The sequence below is a fragment of the Alternaria infectoria genome (genome assembly GCF_024043175.1).
Source record: "Alternaria infectoria strain BMP 0036 chromosome Unknown scaffold_11, whole genome shotgun sequence".
NCBI lineage: Eukaryota > Fungi > Ascomycota > Dothideomycetes > Pleosporales > Pleosporaceae > Alternaria > Alternaria infectoria.
Genome location: NW_026250700.1, coordinates 1,016,095 through 1,035,298, shown reverse-complemented (window position 1 = coordinate 1,035,298; position 19,204 = coordinate 1,016,095). Strand labels below are relative to the sequence as shown.

Genomic DNA, 19,204 nt, shown 5'->3' with positions numbered 1-19,204 from the left:
CAGAAAGTGAACGCACGACTGGTCCAAACTTGATGGCGTGATGCATGTTGCAAAGGCCATCGTCTGGCCTTGAGATCGATTGGGTACGGAAGAAGAACTAACCCAGTAATAGTGAGCACACCATCATGCACAACAAAGATATGATCGTGAATATTGACCTATCCCGTGGAAGTTCGCCATTGTCGATAAAAACGTTCGAGTTCCGAAAGTCCTCTTGCCGCACCTGTAGAGGGAGGGCTTGAGCAGCGAACGTCTGCATCAAGAAAAGACAGGCGAACAGCCTCATTCTTGACAGCAGTTCGGAACCGAGATCGAGACGAGTCGTACGCGTTCGCAGAAAGAAAGACGTGATCAATAATCATTCGATTGGGGATCCTTGAGTCCTTAACTGGACCCTTTTCGCAACCTGACATCTGTCCTGGTCCCACAAAATGACGCTCCATTATTTTCTTCTTGCGTAAATCATATGGTCAAGCCTATGATCGACCGGGAGTTGCTAGGGACTGTGGCGCTGAGGGCGATCGTTTTGCTTGACTTCCAATGTTGCGTGAGGCTGATTGGGTTTACGCTAGTCATGCGGAGAAGGGGCCGGCTGGCCGATGCGGCCTCGAACGCGAGATTCCCGGTGAGAAATCCACGTGCGTGCCGCTGCTCCCGTTCCTAGCAGCTGTTGGATGCGGTTTTTCTCAAATATCTCCGTCAGGGACAGGGTCGGTATTAGAGGCCGGTGTGCATTTTGCTTTTTCTACCTGACAGGTGTCATGGCTCGCTGATTCTTACCAGATGTCGCGATGTCTCAACCATCCATACTTCACCCATTCGTACCCCACGTTGTCGTGCGGAAAATCCTGTTGGCTTCCCCTGGCGAGGATCCTAGTCCAATGTCTAACTGGATCTCGTCCCTTTGGAGCCAATATTGCCGTATCGGGATTGCGACAATCAGCCCGAACGCCATTGCGCCATTCTCTTGCTCTGCTGAAAGATCCTGATCTTGATCTCCGAGGGTGAGTTTTGCCGATGTTGCAACGGCCTGTTCTTCGCTCACAGGCAACGTCTCGTTCCATCCCAAGAATAACCATAGTCAGGATAGAGCAAATTCGATGTTCCCTGAGGCAGGCGAAGATGTGCCCAGCGGGACCTTGCACGTCTCCTGTCTTCTCCAAAGAGACAGCTGGTGAAGCTGAACAGTACACAGCCCTCAGATCTGGCAGGGGTCGCAGGGATGCTGAATCATAGTAGTCTGAACGAGTGGCTCCGAGGAACGAGCTGAGCAGATTGACTTCGGAAACTCACGAACAACTGTGGGGACTCTGGTAAACTTTGCGTACACTCTTCGCACGTTCGTACCCCACGCCGTGGGGTGCAAGGAGCATTGCGAATCCTCGGCCAGAGGTGGTTATACGAGCATGTGATTGATACAAGGTCGTTTCGAACGATGATCGCTGGTATAGGCGCGCTGCGAGAGCATCCTGAAACCCCTGCTGGTATCCACGGGGAATTTCTCGTTACAGCCCATGTTGCTGATCACACTTCTATCCAGATGTAGAATTTGATCCCCTAACGGCCAGAGAATGTTGAAAAGATGCGCGCGGTCTTCTGATACTGCGTGGAGAAGCAGCTGCGGCAGGTCAGTAAGCCCTTGAAGTGGCGTGTGGTAACTGACTTGTTCGCCCAGTGCGCGTTCAACCAGCTCCTCCCGCGAAAGCTCAATGAAGACATCGTGAAACCGGCCTTCTCCGACTGCAACTAGTGGTGATATATTGACTTTCGCTCGGTCATACATCAAAGTAGGAACACAGCCGCATTGCATGCAACCTTGAAAGTGAAGGTTGCCAAATGTGATGTGCGTGTGCGATGCGCGTCCCGGCGGATGTCGCGCATACGCGCACGGCGCGTCGCGCTAGAGCGGATCTGGACTTGCCGGATCGCTGATCTCCGAAAGCATCTATGTAGCCATCCACTCACAACTCTACAACTGCACCTCAACCAATAATGAGTGGCGATACAAGATTGAAAAAGAAGCGGAGGGGCGGCCCGCGCAGTAGAACAGGTATGTACCGTGATCTATGAAACTCTGCTGCGATGCTGAGATAAGCTAATGCCATCAAGGTTGGTACGTCTGGCTGCTATTTTCATCGCGAAAACCTGTACTTCTGGCTGACTGAGTCGCTCCAGCGCCACCTGCAAACGCCGTCACACTCGCTGCGATGAGAAAAGGCCAGTATGCGGGAACTGTGAACGCCTCAACCTCGACTGCGAGCTATCCGAGGAGATCGTATGGGCTACCCCTCGTGTCGATACAACACCGGACGAACCAAACAATGATACGCCGCTTCTCGTTGACGTGTTTAGGACACGGATGAATGATCTTGACCTTCCTGAAGACACTTTGTCAAATCAGAACTACATACCTGCTAATGGTGTCACGACAACAGGTTCCGACGAAGCGAATGGTCCGAAGAAGGTACGCTTGACACCAGAAAGCGCCTTTTTACTCCAGACCTATGTACGCACCGTCGCAACATGGATGGATATCTTTGATCATGCCAGTACCTTTCAGCACAAAATCCCACAGCTGGTCCTCAGATCGCCGCTTCTGTTTCACTGTGTATGCGCCTTTACCGCCAACTATCTAGCCCTTTCCAATTCGAGCAATGATCCTTCTTGGCAAGTCACAGCTTCCAAGCATTATGGCGAGTCGTTGCGCCTACTCATAGAAGCTTTGAGCATGCCTTCGCACGAACATGCGCTTACCGCAAGTATGCTGCTCTTGAGCTACGAAATCCACGGAGCCTTGCGCTCTGAAGACTACCGGCGACACTTCCTAGGCCTTACAGTATTAATCAAATCACGACATGTTACCGCACAGTCAAGCGGCACTGATCTGGCCAACTTCTGGATCTATATCCGACACGAGATCGTTGTAGCTATGGCTAGCGAGCAGCCTCTGGTACTAGACCCTGCAGAATGGGAGGTGTCCTGGGTAGAGGGTGAGACTAGAGAAGATATTTTGGGAAACCACATGCTTTGGATATTAGCGCGAGTTCTCAATCTCATTTTTGGACCAGATGGACGAACTGAAGCAGGTAAAGAGCAGCGCCAAAGCTTCCTGCACGAGATCGAAATGTGGCGAAGGGGGCTTTCTGACACGTTTGTTGGTATTTCATATGGGGAGAAAGACGAAGATGGCTTTGGCAAAGTATACTTCCCAGTGGCGGCCGCAGCCGCCACAGCGTTTTGTACGTTTATAGACGCACGTAGCGCTCAACATAATCTAACGGGTTCAGGGTATCACATAACACATATCCTGCTCTATGCAGAGCCAGAGCTTCAAGACGAGGCATACATTCCCCTGATCCAGGAGCAGGCTATGGAGATTACCAACATAGCAATATCAGATTTCCCCCCATCGCTGATGGTATTCTCTACGCATGGTCTCTTCTATGGTACGTATCCATTCTTCCGGCTACACATAGTCAAATTATTATTCGATCACAGCGAAACGGTCACTGATACGTTCCAGCCGCGAAACATATCCATGGGATCTCAAGAAAGGCGCGTATCTGGAACGTCTTGAACGAGGTTGAGCGGCAAACTGGATACAATACGAATACGACCGTGAGGCTTCTTCAGGCTTTGATAGAGGAAGGCGCGCAAAATCGAAGCGCAAGCATCTTATGAGCGATTCCTACTGCTTCGAAAGCAAAGCCATCGTAATTCACCAGTCTCCGCCTACCAAGTATCTGGAGAATGGCCGGCATCGGACCGAGCCGCCTCGTTGGTCAGCTGCGGGCTGAAGCGAAGCCAACGACTGATCAAGCATTGACTGCGAGGCTTCCGGGGTGATGATGGGGTCGGAAGTTTTCATCCTATCGCATTGTCTGGGTGTAGCGAATTCGGTCACACTCCAGAATAGTGGCGCGTAGAGCACACCTCTTACTGGTAACCATTGCCGTTACCCACCCCACGTACATCCTCAGGCCCAACACGGATGCTGGAAACAATTCAAAGACATCTCCAAAGACATCTTCAAAGACATCTTCAATCACGATTTCAAATTTCCTTATCTATCAGGTTTCGTTCCAAGACAGAGCTGTGACAAGATTTGGCATGCGCAGCCGGGTTCTGGCGCACGTCGCGAGGCTGCGCCGCCTGCACAGCCCGCGAACAGTCGGGTAGGCAGCAGCAACACAACCAGTCGAAAGATGTCCCTTGTTCTAACAAGCGACTGGGCAGCGCAAATCAGTACCCTATTCGCGACATCTCTGAGCGTATCGCATGAACTTGTTCAGCTTTTGGATATCGTCAACGCCACAACTTCGTTTATGCGCGGGTAGTCTCAGCCATGCACGACAGGTTGTTTCGCGCAGCCTCCACGAGAGCGTTGATGGGACGTTGGTTATATTCGCCACTCCAACCGATTTCTGAAATGGCATATTCGTCATTATCTCTCACTCTATTATGGCACCTCCACTCAACTCTCAGGATGATCGTGCAGCGTTTGTTGACGCTTGTATCAACAAGCGTAAGAAAGCGATGCATGCCTGGGAGTCTCTTGGCTTGATCAGTGAGAAGTTACATGATGAGCAACACGGCTACTTCGTCAACAAGGAGAAGGCAGACAAGGCTAACGAACTGCAAAGAGTGGTTGAGGGAATAGCAAAGTCGTTTGCTACGTCGTATCGTGGCACCATTGAAGAACTCCATACTTACCTGGCTGAAGACAATGCCTTCTCGGAAGATGTCCTCCGGCTCGGACAAGAATTTGGAGTGAAGATATGGGGTCGTATAGAAGACGGCGAAATACGCTCGTCAGGTGAATCCCAAGGAAACGGCATCGAGGAGCAGGACTGGGACGACCCAAAAGACCGCCAGAAGTGAGCACTTGATGCGTTCTCATGAACGACTTTACTGACGCCCTCTTAGTATTCTGTTCTACATCCGATGCTGGCTCATATGTACCGTGGTCAGAGAGTACAAGGCGACTCCACGAAAAGGGAAAGCAAAAGGTCGGACCCGAGACTTGAGGGTAAAGTAGCCGTCACGAATAGCTCTCAAGATGTCTTGCTAACTTGTCACTAGTATGTAGCTCCCTTGCGATGCTTTGCCAACGCGGTGCTGAGACATCTTACTATTCGTGCTAACAGCTTGACAGTCCATCTCAAGATAATCAACATGAAGACCCCATCGAAGATCTCGCAGAATCTGATAGCCCTAGAATCATAGGCGTATCTTTTAGAGCGCCAGAGCCACCACGCATGTATCCAACACCGGAACCGCGCAGAGATACGACATTCGCCAGTGCCAACGAGAAGATTACAAGCACTAGTTTCACCTCCGTGAACAAGACCACCACACCGAGTAAGAGGAAAGCGCAGTATTCCCACGAACAAACACCTTCTGGGAAGCTCTCGAAGCCTTCAAAGGGCGTTCGAACAATCCCTGTCCTCACTAACCAGTCACGAGATCCCTACTCGATCTCCATGTCTCCTCCCACGTTCTCCCCCATATCCCCTCCTGCGGTTCCGAACCTGGGCCGCTCATCGTTTCAAAGACGTAGAGAGACCACATACGACTCAGACGCGACGTGGGCACCGCCTCGTGAAGAAACCGCAGACGCGGAAACGGTGGTCGATGCGGAAGATGTCCATCCCGGAGAAGTCGGTAAGTTCATTATTCCGACAGCAACACTGAACGTTGAAGCTTACCTTGATTAGATTCAAGAATCCAGAATGATATCGCTACGTCCAACGCAGATGAGATGCAATACGAGTACGATAACGACATCAACAACGCCGCCGGCCCATCGGGCACCTACCGAAACCCCCTCAGACAGGATTCCGTCATACCAGATACACAAACGCAAAACGATGCAGTAGACTCTATCATCTACCCTCCAAGTGGCCAAATCATTGTAACCGACGAAGACACATCAAGCGACGCATATACCGACGCCATAATCCGCTCTCTCATCTCCAACCCCTCTCCCACGACGCGGCAAACGCGCATATACCGTCTCGAACTCTATAGACTACTCGTCTCCTACCTGAACGGTATCAAGAACTTCGATCCCACCAACTACGACTCCGCTGCGGAAGAACGCATGGACTTTCTACTCAACCAATTTCACTGCACTGATGCTGATGCCTGGCATTCTGATCATAACGACAGCGCACTTCGCCTACATCTCGCGTTCGAGAAGTGGATGAGCATGCGTTACCGTCTCGCCGCGTTTCGCAGCGTGACGGGATATTTTGGCCTGCCGGGGAGGCAGTGGGAGGAGTTTCTGAGGGGTCTAGATGATGTGCCGCATGCGGAGGCTATTTTGGCTTTTGTGGATCTGAAGGACGCCGGGGATGGGGAAGAGGGTGGGAGGGTGCTTGGTGATGGGTTTGATAATGATCTTATGATGATGTTTGATGGCTTAACGAAGTTTCAGGACTGTAATGGGCCGGAGGCTTTCAAGGGTGTAAGGAAGTTTAATGAGAGGTTGTTAGTGTGGTTCAGGGATGAGTGAACGGGTGGAGGTAGATGCAAGACAAACCATATAGAAGACGCAACTAAGACGATTAATGATGCGCTTGCTAGTTTGAGAACCCTCACCATGAAGTCTTGAGGTAAGGTAAAGGCTCCGGTTGCTATGGGGTATATGGACGGATCACACCTGCATAGTTCGGAACGTTGTAGTATCTGGGCACCTATGGAGTGTAGGATCTCTCGCCCACACAGCTTTGCAGCGACCATGCATCCGCCCTTCGCGATCACACTCTCCATGATTACGACCATTCCTTCTTGCTTCCAGTCAGCCAGTAACTACCAGACTTGTCACGACACGCAGCAATTATCCGGCCCAAGGTCCAGCGCTGGCGCGGAGGGCGATTGCTTCGATCGAGCTTTCGAGAATGCACGAGCGGGAAAGTGGGTAGAAACCCAAGGTGGCTTTTGAATGGAAGTAGGCGTGGATCTCGTTGCGGAGGAAACGACATGTCACGGATAACTCGGGCGGTGGGGCTCTTTGGTCGATGTAAGCGGTTAATTGCTCACATGGGTGCGCAGTCCGATTCCGCTTAGGTTCCTGGCGGCAGAGATGGTCGTAGATCTCGTAGCGCAGTTCTTTGGGGAGACGGAGGAGAGGGCTGGAGGGAGTGGATGAGGACATGGTGGGTGGTGGAAATGCAGGCGGCAGATGATGTGGATTGGGTTGAGGGTACGAAGGTCTATCCAGACGTTTGAATAGAAGATGATAAGAAGAAGGCAGATTTATGACAGTCAGTCACTGTATGGATGTGACATGTGGGTGGGCGTTGTGGCACGCCTTGTGATGCATGATGACGTACTACCTGGGGTGCTTTGGATTTGGGTGATCTGGTCATGGACGAAGAGGTCGTATTCGCGATATCCCGGAGCCTGACCTTTCCAAGCAGTGCAACCAACAGTAAACTATTGCATGCATCATTGCCACTAGCAGGTCGCAAGTAACTCAAAGAGCACGACATTCAGAAAGAAGCATATAATTGTGGCATTTTCCGTAATTGCTCCAACGCCATGCGAATGCAACATCATTTCGAAGACGAACAATAATACTGTAATCTAGCTCCACAGCCTCAGCGTCCCATCCGCACCAGCCGACACACACCACGGCTCCCTGGGATGCCAATCCAGACCCATAACACCCAACCTGCTCTTGACCTTGTGTCCGCGCAGTACCTTCAAAGGAACGATAGTCGCGTTCTCCATAAGATCACCCACAACCTTGCCGTGGAAAATTTGAATAGTGCCATCGTCGGAGGTATCGGCGAAGAGGGGCAGACCTCCCTGGTGGAAGCGCACTGAACGGATAGCTTCCTTGTGAAAACGGAGGGTCTTGTAGGGTTTGTTGGAGAGATCGAGGTCGTGCCAGAGGAGGCGCTGGAGGGGGTATTAGTATGCGCTTTACTAGTGCTCTGGTATATGGGAGACTTACCTTGTCGTAGGTTCCGACAATGATGTTGTCACCACCGGGGTGCACATCGATGGACGAGATCCATTTAGCACCTGGTTGCAAGATCTTGACGAGCTCCTGCTTGGCGAGATCGTAGCTGCGGATGGTGTTGCGGGTGGCGACGAAGAAGATGGCTTTGGAGGGGTGGAATTGGGCGGTTTGCGCGATACCCTTGAGGCGGCGGAAAGGCAGTTGCGTGAGGTGTTTCGAGACGGTGTGGATGGCTACTGCTGTGCTTTGACCGCGGGGCGAGACTGTGGCAAAGTAGTCTCCTCTCCGGTGCCAGTTGACTATCTTGACTGCTGCTCGAACTTCGATTTGGACGAGAACGCCCTTGTTCTCCAAACGGGCTCCTGGACGACTCCACTTGCCTGGTGCTGCTTTGGGCGCCTCACCGAATGTTGTTGTCGTGGGCTTCGAGGCTGCGTAACCCCAACCGGCGTCGAGAACCTCGCGACTGGCTTGCTCAATGTCCGGTGAAAGAAGTGTGAAAGGTACGATTAGGTAGACGTTCTCGCCGCAAGCAGCAGCTACTACGGATGTCTCCTTGGTGGGTCTCCATTGTACGGCGTCCACAGCCTCCTCATCTGATAGTTTTGCGTTCCAGACCTGGCGACCAGTCAATAGCTCCCAGATCCTTACGTAGCCGTCGTCACCTCCACTGGCAACAAAGATACCGTTAGGATCGACCGAAACACAACGAACACGTCCTTCTTGTCCGCGGTATATCGCTGCGCATGTAGTCGGGAAAGGCTTGAGCTCTTCAGGGTTCGGCAGCTTAGGTAGCAGTGATTCAGGGTCGATGTTGAGTCGGTTTCTCCGGATACGGGGAGCCAAGTAGAGATCCAAGCTCCGCTCAAACCGTTCCTTGACGAATGTCTCGTAACCAGGAACCTTGCGCAGGGCATCGTAGTTCTTGGGCAGGAAGTCTGTCTCCCGCTCCTCATCGTCTTGCTCCAGCCACTTCTGCTCCTCAACCTTATCTGGCAAGTACTCGGGCGGTGGGTGGTAGCTCGCTTCGTAGCCAGGCGGTGGCAGCTTGGGTGCGGGGATGTGCATTGTGTTGTCGGGGCGGGGCTTCTCGTCGGCCCATACGTCAAAGGTGAAAACGTCTTGCTCTTCCTCCTGCTCCTCCGGTGCCCTGTATGGCTTGATGCGGCCTTCCCTAATCGCCTTGACGATCTTCATGACGCGCTTCGCTTCGTGCTTGGAGGGGATGAATCGTCGCTTGGGCTCTGGCGCAGCGCTCAGTGGCATAATCTCCGTGTTGACGCCAGAGAAGTAGGCGACCATCTCTGGGTATGGGTCGTAACCATCTTCCACGATCTCATTCCTTGTAAGCCTCTTGAGCACATCCAACTCCTCGGGCGACAGGTTCAGCGGCTTTCCTGTCTGGGGATCCGTCAAGCCTGTCCAGCCCTTGGGTATGTCGATACTGTCCAGCAGCGCATCCAGCGCCTCTCCCTTAGCCGGGCGCATGATCTTCTTGCCGTTGATATCGTAGCCAATATGCGGGTATTCATCGTAGTACTTGAGGTCGATGTTGCCAATCGTGTTGGTAGCTTCGGCGTCAGAATCGTCGGATTCGTAGACCGGGTCGATCTCTTTGTAGATGTAACGAGTGTTGCCGTGCGCATCGGTGGTGACAGTGTAGTTGGGCTTCAGGTCTTCATCGTCTTCTAGTTCTCCATTTGCGCCACCCATGTCCAGATCCATCTCGTGTGTAGGTACTCCATTCTTCTTGCGCAGTGGAACATCCGAGGTATTCAGGTTGCGCATTTCCTCACGAATCTGCTCTGCATCGCTGTCTTCCTCCTCCTCTTCATCTTCGTCGGAAAGACCCTCAATCACACTGCTAGCATCGGTATCGGCGCCTTCATCTTGGCTGTCGTCCGAGTCGTCCTCGGAATGCGACAGGATGCCCTCGAGCAGTCCGTCGGCCAATTCACCTTCCGAGTCACTGGGCTCGGGCGCCGGGCGCGTCACTACCTTTCTCTTGCGCGGGTTGACTGACATTTTGGGCGTTTGATGTTTCCTCCTCACGTTCACCGCGGACTGTCGCAACTTCCCAAAAATTATCGCTAGCGTCCAAGATTTCGGCTTTAGCGCGTCGCACGTGCCAGGCTGCCATCAGCCAAGCATATCCTCGGAGACTCTACAGCAACTTTATCGCAAACTCCGCAACTCCAACTCTCTGTTTACCCCACGCAATTGCAACCACCACCCGCATCTGCTACGCCAAGACGCCACCTCAGACTGATTGCAGCAGTAATTCCACCGACTCACCATGGCGACGCGCCACTCTGACTACGATCGTAGGCGCCATTCCCCGCGCCGCGACCGCGAACGCGGAGATCGTGGAGACCGCTATGGCGAAGGCCGCTTCAGAGACGACCGTGACCGCCGAGACCGCCGCGATGACCGTCGAGAGCCTGACCGTCGAGACCGCGACCGCGGCGACACGTACCGTCGACGTTCGCGCTCCCCGCCTCGCCGCCGCGACCGATCCCGTGACCGAGGAGACCGTGCCGACCGTGGAGACAGCTACAGGCGCGACCGCGACGGTGATAGAGACCGGCGTCGCCGCTCAACCTCCCGCCGCCCTGGTTCCCGTTCATCTGCTACACCTGCACCTGGCTCAGACAGCTGGAGGCGCGATGACGGCAGACGCGACGACAGCAGGCGCGATCGGCTAGATCACTCCTCGCGCGACGACAGGAAGAAAGACCCCGAGACCCAAGCCAAGGACAAGCTTGCAGACCGCGCTGCGAAGCTGGCTGAGTGGAAGAAGCTCAATGCCGAGCGCCTGCTCAAAGAGAAAACCGACACACCCGGCTCCGGTACTTCGCCAGCTGCCACTGCACCTGCGACCCCGTCAGTCACTGCGACGCCCCCGCCAGCTCCGGCATCTGAGGCCAAGCTTGTTGATACCGCTAAGACCAAAGTCATTCCGCAGAAGAGTGCTACTGAGAAAGTCAAGCAGAAGCAGCCCGAGAAGTCGACCTTCAGACTGGATGCTTCCGCCGCAGCCCGTCCTCTAGACATGGCCAAGCCTGCAGGCAAGACTGTCACCAACGCTAGCAGTATGTTCATCCCAAACCCTCTCATCACGAACCACAAGCTTACACGTACAGACGTTCCCATTGTTAAGGGCAATGGTAACATTGGCTCGTTCGGTCTCAAGACCAAGACTGCTGCTGAGACTGAGGAAGAGAATTCCAGAAAGGCATTGCTCGACGAGGAAGGCCCGACCCGCAAGCGCAAGCTACAGGCTCTCCCCGAATTCGACGCCAACGAGGCACCCTCGCTCGAAGCCGACGGCGACGCCGACTCTCCAATGAGTGACATCGGCAGTGATGACGAGAACAACGCGGAGCTTCAAGCTCGCCTTGAGAAGCGTCGCGCTGAGATCGCCAACGAGAACCAAGAGGACACTGCCATGGAAGAGGCAACTGCTGTCGAAGCCCCTGCCGACGACAAGATGGAAGTTGACGAAAATGCAGGCGCCGAAGAAGATGACGTCGATCCTCTTGATGCCTTCATGGCCGATCTCACTGAGCCACAACCAAGCCGCGGAGCTCCTTCGGGTCAGACTATGTTTGCTGACGAGCTTGAGACTGTCGAGACTTCCGTCGAACATGAGGACCTTAACGAACTTCGCGCTGCCAAGAAAAAGAAGAAGAAGGAGGTGCCTACCGTCAACCACGATAAAGTTGAGTACGAACCGTTTAGGAAAGACTTCTACACTGAGCCCTCCGAAGTTGCACAGATGACACCTGAGGAGGTCGCAGATCTTCGCCACGAGCTCGACGGCATCAAAGTCAAGCCTGATGACGTTCCCCGTCCTGTTACCAAGTGGGCGCAGATGGGCCTGCTGCAAGCTACCATGGACGTCTTCACCAAGATCGGCTACGAGAGGCCTACAGGTATCCAGTCCCAAGGTGTACCCGCTATTCTATCTGGCCGAGATCTCATCGGAGTCGCCAAGACCGGTTCTGGAAAGACACTTGCATTCGGTATCCCTATGATTCGTCATGTCCTTGATCAGCGCCCACTGAAACCAACTGATGGGCCTATCGGACTGATTCTCGCCCCAACCCGAGAGCTAGCACTGCAGATTGTCAACGAGCTCAAGCCATTCCTTGCAGCATCGGGTGTTACCATCAAGTGTGCCTATGGTGGCCAGCCTATCTCTGAACAAATTGCTATGATCAAGCGTGGTGGCATCCACATCCTATGTGCAACTCCCGGCAGAATGATTGACCTGACCAACGTCAACCAAGGCCGAGTGCTTTCTTTCCGCCGCATCACTTACGTTGTCCTTGATGAAGCTGATCGCATGTTCGATATGGGCTTCGAGCCTCAAGTCATGAAGATTCTTGCCAATGTACGTCCTGATCGCCAAACTGTCCTCTTCTCAGCAACTATGCCCAAGAACATGCAATCCTTGGCTCGCAAAGCACTGCACAACCCAGCCGAGATCACAATTGGTGGTAAGAGCAAAGTAGCTCCCGAGATTACTCAGATCATCTCTGTCGTACCGAACAGTTATGAGAAGAAGATCAACAAGACTCTGCTGTATCTTGGTCAGTTGTTCTCTGAAGACGAGAATGCCCAGGTATTGATCTTCACTGAGCGGCAAGAGACAGCCGAAGATCTTCTGTCCAAGCTTTACAAGTCTAAGTATTTCTCTGTCAACACGATTCACGGAGCTAAAGATCAGACTGATCGTAACGAAGCGATCAACGACTTCAAGCAAGGTGTTCTTTCGATTCTCATTGCCACATCTGTAGCCGCCCGTGGTCTTGATGTCCCTGGCCTGGCTATGGTCTTGAACTTTGATTCGCCAACCCATCTAGAAGATTACGTGCACCGCTGCGGACGTACCGGCCGTGCTGGCAACAAAGGTACCGCTGTTACGCTTATCGAGAACCCCGGTCAAGAGCGCTTCGCTCTTCACATCGTCAAGGCACTCAAGGAGAGCGGTACAGAAGTGCCTCCAGAGCTCCAGGAGATGGCTAACACATTCCATGAGAAGGCCAAGGCAGGTACCGAGAAGTACTATGGCGGTTTCGGTGGCAAGGGTCTCGACAAACTCGATGCAGCACGCGCACTTGAGAAGAAGCGCGAGAAGCGTCAACTTAAGCTGGAAGGTGTTGACGAGAGTGAAGACGAAGAAGAGATTGCACCACTCATCAAGAAGCCCGAGGTCGCTGGCCCAGCTGGTGTTGGTAACGCTTCTGGTCCTGCTGCAGCTGCCGAGGAAGATCAACCACACTGGATGAAGCTACTGAACAGCAAGATCGTGGTCAGCAAGACTGAGCGTCCCGACGCTGCCGCTTCTGGCAAGCCGATGACCGCCCGCGAGCGAGCCATGGCCGCTGCCTCCAAGGTCGATGGAAGGCTGAGCAAGAAGGGTATGATCCACGCGGGTCAGCCCATCGACAACAAGGGCCCCGATGCTGGTCTCTACCACTCTACCATCGAGATCAACGACTTTCCTCAGAAGGCTCGATGGGCCGTCACCAACCGCACCAACGTCGCCAAGATTCTGGAGCAGACTGGTGTTTCCATCACGACCAAGGGCAACTACTACCCAGCTCCTAAGCAGCCTGGTGAGAACGATCTACCCAAGTTGTACATTCTCGTCGAGGGTGACACCGAGAACATTGTCACTCAGGCTATGATGGAGCTCACTCGTCTTCTGCGCGAGGGAACCATTGCGGCTGAGGATGCCTCTGCGACTCGTGGTCCTACCGGCCGTTACAGTGTGGTATGAGAAGTTTCACTTCGGTAAGGTATGCTCGACACTTTTCTCTCTCTTGCCAGCGTTGCTTTCTGTTCTTTCAGCGTTGCTTTCTTTTCCATGGCGTCAGTCTACTGCATTGGGAGGAATGGTCAAATGGATGGATGGGAAGGGCACGGTATGGAGTTGAAGGTTTCGACAAAACACGGTCGTGCTACGATACATGCCTCTGGGCTGTACCAAAACGTAAGTTCTCACCTCATTGCTCCATCCAGAGTCAACGTTGATTTACACAACCCGTCACAGGTCTTTACTCTGCTACTGAGCCTTCGTCGGCAGCGACATCATTGTACATTACGGGCTCGGCCACACGGTTCGCCGACATGCGATATGCGGGAAGGGGAGTGGAGGCTTGACTCTGGTAGTTCTGGTAAAACATGTCTGGTACGAAGGAGTGGGGTCTTGACTCTGGTGCTTTTCCGTGCAGCCTGAGATGGCACGAGAGTGTAGCTTAAGATAACCTTCCAAATAAGAGGCATTTCTGGCTACCACATGAACTTCTTCGCGTGTTCATAACCAACCATATCTCGCACTGTTTACTCCAACTTCCCTGGCGGCCCTGACTCCCGATCTCCGGAGACGTGATACTGCATCGCGACCTCATAGCGGGCCTCCTCGCCGATCCTGTATACTCCATCAATAAATCTCTCCTCAACATCACCCTCTGCGTGACAATCAATAGATGCAGACGCGAACCGACATTTATTCATTCATTCCTCAGACCCAGATGCGTGGTACGACTACGCCGTATTGCCCTGAACACTGATGACGCAGCTCTACAGGACCCACGCCGCACCGCACTGACGCCATATCGCCTCCCAAGCTGCAGCTGCAGCTGCATCATCTGAAAAAACCCTCCTCGGGGGTATATCCATCGGAATATGTATGTGTAGGTGTAATGGCGCCATAGCTGCATGTCGCATGTTGCATGCTGCACCTCCCACTCCCACGCTCTCTCCCATCCTCCCCTCCATCCTCCATCCACCGAACCCCACGCCGCAACACTGCATCTCTCCTTCGCGTGTATCTCCGCCTATTTTAGGCCTTCTCCAGGACCACCTGCAGGGTCGATACATGTCTTAACCTCGCGAAAAAAGGAACCTGGACTATTCTGTTGATGATGCAGATGCAGGTGTAAGGCGCGTACGTGCGTGCGTTCTCGCTCGCAGAAAAAACGCACAGCACAGCCCTGCCTGCTGCCCCCAACGCCACTCGCTCCAGCTGGATCTGGATATCCCTTGGTCTCGGATGCGGCTCGGCGAACCCAGGTTCAGGGCGGGTTTTACAGAATGGGCGGATAGCGGTGGAGGGTGCATGGCGAAGGATGCACGCGGTAGGGTAGGTCTGCGGAAGGACGTTCCGCGGGGTTTGGTTGGTTGGTAGGGTTCTCGTTGGTAGAGGGTGGGGACTTGGTAAAGGGTAGGTGGGGTGAGGTTTGCGGCCAATCTTTTCATGTATTGGACTGATTTTTGGTCGCTGATGAGGTCGAAGGAATGGTTTCTGGTTGCTGAAGCGGTCGGAGGAAGTGTAGCAGGTTGATTAGCTGAGGCGTTGGAGGTATCCTTGCGCGATTAGGCGTTCGACGTCGCCTTGCCGGACGTAGAATTGGGAGTTTTTGGTAAGGGTTATGGAGCTGTGACGTCGGTTAGCTGTGGTGACTAGTATACAATATTTCGTATGCGGAAGGAAGGGTCGTAGGCTTCGGCATGCCGAGATGGCGGTCACGTACCCGTACTCTGTTTGGATCTCGCCGGCGTCCTTCAAGACGCGCACGTCGATGAAGAGATCGCGCGGCGGCTCCAGACTCCCCGTTAAATCGATATCCGTCCATTGACCCTTGTACGCAGCAAGCAAGTCACTGTATTGCCTCACATACTCCTCCTCTTCAGGACTCAAACTACTCTCTTCTTTCCCACCCCCAGCGCCCATCCCACTGCCCCTCCCCCCTTCCCCGCTATGGTCCTTGCTGCCCTGCTGTTCCAGCACGTCGACGCCCTCCCAGCAATATTCTTCTAGCTTGTCGCTCCGCACGCGGTGGTAGGCGAGTAGACAGCGCTTGTTCCGGCGCATGCAGAGATGGTTTACGAGGAGGGCGCAGGCGGTTTCGGGGGATGCGCTGGGGTTGAAAGACCCGCTGTAGGGGGCGAGGATGGATGAAACGTCTTTGTCGAGGTCGCGCACTTCGCGCACTATCGAGCGTGTGAGCTCCGAGGCGTAGGGTGGGAGATGGGGGAGGGCGAGGGTGCGTTTGGCGTTTTGGACCTGGGGGTGTTAGAGAGGCTGTGTAGTAGGCAGATGTGGTTGTTGTAGTTCTACCAATTTGTTGGCCGCTTCTCCATACATGGTTGTAGTGTGTGTTCGGGGTCTTATAGATGTCTTTTCCTTGGTGGTATGAGGAAGTAACGATCAAGCAAACGCGACTGTCACTGCAATTTGTAGGATGCGTATAAGTAGTGGGCTATTCAGTATAGAGAGGGCGCGAGAAGTCTCCGCTGCGGAGTTCTTGTTCATTAAGAGATCTCAAAGATTGAGTAGTTCGAGCAAGAGCAATTCGCGCATGCGATGTAACCGTAACATTTGTTGGACCCTACGAAGCAGGCGCGTTCCTGACGCGGGGGCAGGTGGGGCGGGGACGGGTCTTGGCTTGTCGAGTCCAACTTCAAACCTCTTCTGGCAATCCCTTTCACAACGCCAGCAATCCACGCAACCTCATTCGCCAGCATCGCGAAACTCTCGGCTGGCATCATGTATGCTATCACACAGACGGAAAGATGGATCGGTAATACGCACGATGAACACGAAATCACGTCAGCATCGCGTCGAGAGAAGAGCGAAGGAAGATTGACCTAATATGTACATCTCGATCTACGCATGCGATAACACCATGTCTAAATGCTCTAAGCCCCCGAGCTTTTGGTCCGATCAACGCCTTGTATGCTGCCCACCATGGAAGCGCTCATCAGAAACCACCCAACGATGCTGAAAAGAACGGTAACAGCCATGAACGACGTCGCGCGTAAGCGTAAGAGCAACATAACCACCCAGAATGCACTAGCTAACGTGATATAGATCACTGCTCACCCATCCACTTATCAAACTCCGACTCCTGTTCGAGCGACACCATGGTCGGGTCTGACTGCCAAGCTTGGTACTCATCATGCGGAAGATCCAACAAGCCATCAAGGTTGTGTTGCTCAAGCCTATCCTCTTGCATGTCCGGATGAGGGTTCCGGTATACGGCGTTCTGCAGCGCTGAAGGGTCGATGTCCGAATGACTTCCTCCGTCGTAAGCCAACAGCAATGGATCCAGCTGCCCCTCGTCGAATGATGAACTCATATTCGGGTGCAGCTGTTGCAGAAGATCGTTCGCATTACCTCCAGGCAATCCTAGCATCGATGGATTCGAGTGGAACTGCATGGAAGAGGATGGAGTGTCTACCCTCCTCATGTGCATGTCGTCTGCGTAGGTCGGACTGATCTGCATATTCGGGTAGGCGGTAGTCTGGTAGTACTGATTGTAGAGCTCGTTGTGGCTTATCGGCATCGGCATCGGTCGTCCTTCGTTTGTCATCTCCCAGGACGATCGGTTGATACCATTGCCATTCGGTCCGAACGACTGATCGAAGTACTCTACAGCAACACCATTTGACGGATAGCTGAATGATCGATCGATTCTCCTGGCCTGTCGGGGACGAGACCTGCCACCACCGGGTGCCCATTCGGCATCGTCAAGGTCGCTAGGTTCTTCTTCGTCAGACCACTCGCTTCTTCGCTTACGAGCCGGCGCTGCTGTCTTGCTAGGCGAGAACTTGTACGTCGGGTGTGCGTTTTGGTGGTTGATCCTCTCGATCTTTGCGTACTCGTTGTATAGCTCGCGGATCTCCGGCGGCTCCAGCGGCCAGCTCTCACCCGCTACGGACGATACGACTTGATGATTGTTTTGCAGACACCATGACTTGGCCCTTTCCGCAAACGCCGACCGGTACAACATGAACGAGTTCATGGGACGAGTGATGTATCCATTCCTCTTCTCAACTTCGCGTCTCCTGACATCCGCTGGCCTGTTGACCCATTCCTCCATATTCTTAACCGGGATATGATGTAACTCCTTAGTCAGTATGCTCAATGGCGCAGTAAGCTTGGGCGTCTTGTGCTTTTCGTTCTTCGGTGCTTTCGGCTTCTTCACTCTCGGTGTCGCTTTCCGTCTAGGGCTGGTCTCGTTCAGGCGTGGAGAACTGGACGACGTCGTTGCTCGTCCGCTACGAGTTGTCCTACGTCCGGAATCCTCATCGTTCGCGGATCTTGGTGTCGGTGGCGAGAACAAGGCTTGCTCGTTCTATCATCCATTAGCAATCGGGTCAGATACAACCGCCGACATTACTTACCTGCATGCCGTTATACGGCCCGTTCTGATAATACTCCGCTGGTGGACCATATCCCTCCTGTACCTCGATCAGCATGGTTACGTGTGTGAAGACGCAGGGACTCTTACATATTGTATACCTAGTCCGAGCCCACGAGGATGGTTGTCGGCATGTGACGCATGTGAAGGGATCCCTTCGTGCGCCACCGAGCCTGGCGAGCCGTACCCTGTCTCACCGAACGAATAGCCGCGATCGACGCCATATTGCGCAACTGGGTGCAGCCCGGACTGATAATCTGACCCAGCATTCGGTGGGGTCGGAGGATGTTGTTGGACGAGCGTGTCACCCCTCATCATGGCGAGTGTTGACGCACAAGTTAGTTGCTGCGACAGTGGAGATTGCGGACTGCCGATTGGCCTTGTTTCCGGACTCAACGCAACGCTTAAGCGATGGAGATCGATAGTTGAACAGAGCAAGCGCAACTGCGATGGATGGAATGACTCTTCTGTTGGTCAAAGGCCGCGCAACATGAAGACCGAAGGATTTTGTTGCTAGTGGATACCGAGATGCGTTCGTTGGTCTCTCGAGAAGATGCTGGATCAGCCTGTTCTGTTCCAGATATTGTACTGGATATGTGTCAGTACGTCTAGCGAATGTGTCGCTCTTTGCTCGGTTTGCTTCACCGCAATGATGCATAGTAGTTCGCAAAGTGTTCAGGGAACGAACCTGTTGCAGTTACCCGCTTCTCACCGGCACCAAGGCTTTGGTGCAGAGACAATCAGCGTGGACGACTATGCGATACCAACTTGCAAGTCAGACACCGCCGTACTGTTTGAGTTGTGTTGTTCCGGCCCGTGTCTCTTTGTGGCGAAGGCAGAGCTCGAGCAAAGTGTGAAGGGCAAATCAACGGAGAAGGATTCTTTGTCCGGGATCAGTCGCCAGAAGGTATTTGTAGCGACTACACAACCTCGAGGTCGACTGCTCACGTATGTGTATAGTGTACCTAGTCGTCTGAACATGGACAAAGGCACTACCGGATTGGTGTTGGCTGGG

At 53.4% G+C, this 19,204-nt stretch overlaps 6 protein-coding genes across 6 annotated transcripts; 3 read left to right on the top strand and 3 right to left on the bottom strand.

The window, feature by feature from the left end:
- Positions 1-4,461: 4,461 nt before the first annotated feature.
- J4E92_007203 (uncharacterized protein) lies at positions 4,462-4,881 on the top strand (the record flags this gene model as incomplete). The annotated part of the gene is made up of 1 exon (XM_051498566.1): positions 4,462-4,881. One exon carries the CDS (start codon positions 4,462-4,464, stop codon positions 4,879-4,881), a length of 420 nt encoding a protein of 139 aa, XP_051351500.1.
- A 602-nt stretch (positions 4,882-5,483) lies between these two features.
- Positions 5,484-6,517, top strand: J4E92_007202 (uncharacterized protein; the record flags this gene model as incomplete). Its single annotated transcript, XM_051498565.1, has 2 exons — positions 5,484-5,664; positions 5,718-6,517. The coding sequence occupies 2 exons, from the start codon at positions 5,484-5,486 to the stop codon at positions 6,515-6,517; spliced, it is 981 nt and encodes a 326-aa protein (XP_051351499.1).
- Positions 6,518-7,590: 1,073 nt separating this feature from the next.
- ERB1 (Ribosome biogenesis protein erb1) lies at positions 7,591-9,997 on the bottom strand (the record flags this gene model as incomplete). Its single annotated transcript, XM_051498564.1, has 2 exons — positions 7,591-7,908; positions 7,964-9,997. 2 exons carry the CDS (start codon positions 9,995-9,997, stop codon positions 7,591-7,593), a joined length of 2,352 nt encoding a protein of 783 aa, XP_051351498.1.
- Positions 9,998-10,268: 271 nt separating this feature from the next.
- Positions 10,269-13,760, top strand: PRP5 (pre-mRNA processing RNA-helicase; the record flags this gene model as incomplete). Its single annotated transcript, XM_051498563.1, has 2 exons — positions 10,269-11,064; positions 11,116-13,760. The coding sequence occupies 2 exons, from the start codon at positions 10,269-10,271 to the stop codon at positions 13,758-13,760; spliced, it is 3,441 nt and encodes a 1,146-aa protein (XP_051351497.1).
- Positions 13,761-15,326: 1,566 nt separating this feature from the next.
- On the bottom strand, positions 15,327-16,130 carry PSF1 (DNA replication protein psf1; the record flags this gene model as incomplete). Its single annotated transcript, XM_051498562.1, has 3 exons — positions 15,327-15,420; positions 15,517-16,049; positions 16,104-16,130. The coding sequence occupies 3 exons, from the start codon at positions 16,128-16,130 to the stop codon at positions 15,327-15,329; spliced, it is 654 nt and encodes a 217-aa protein (XP_051351496.1).
- Positions 16,131-16,857: 727 nt separating this feature from the next.
- Positions 16,858-18,247, bottom strand: J4E92_007198 (uncharacterized protein; the record flags this gene model as incomplete). Its single annotated transcript, XM_051498561.1, has 2 exons — positions 16,858-18,123; positions 18,173-18,247. 2 exons carry the CDS (start codon positions 18,245-18,247, stop codon positions 16,858-16,860), a joined length of 1,341 nt encoding a protein of 446 aa, XP_051351495.1.
- Between the last annotated feature and the right edge of the window lie 957 nt (positions 18,248-19,204).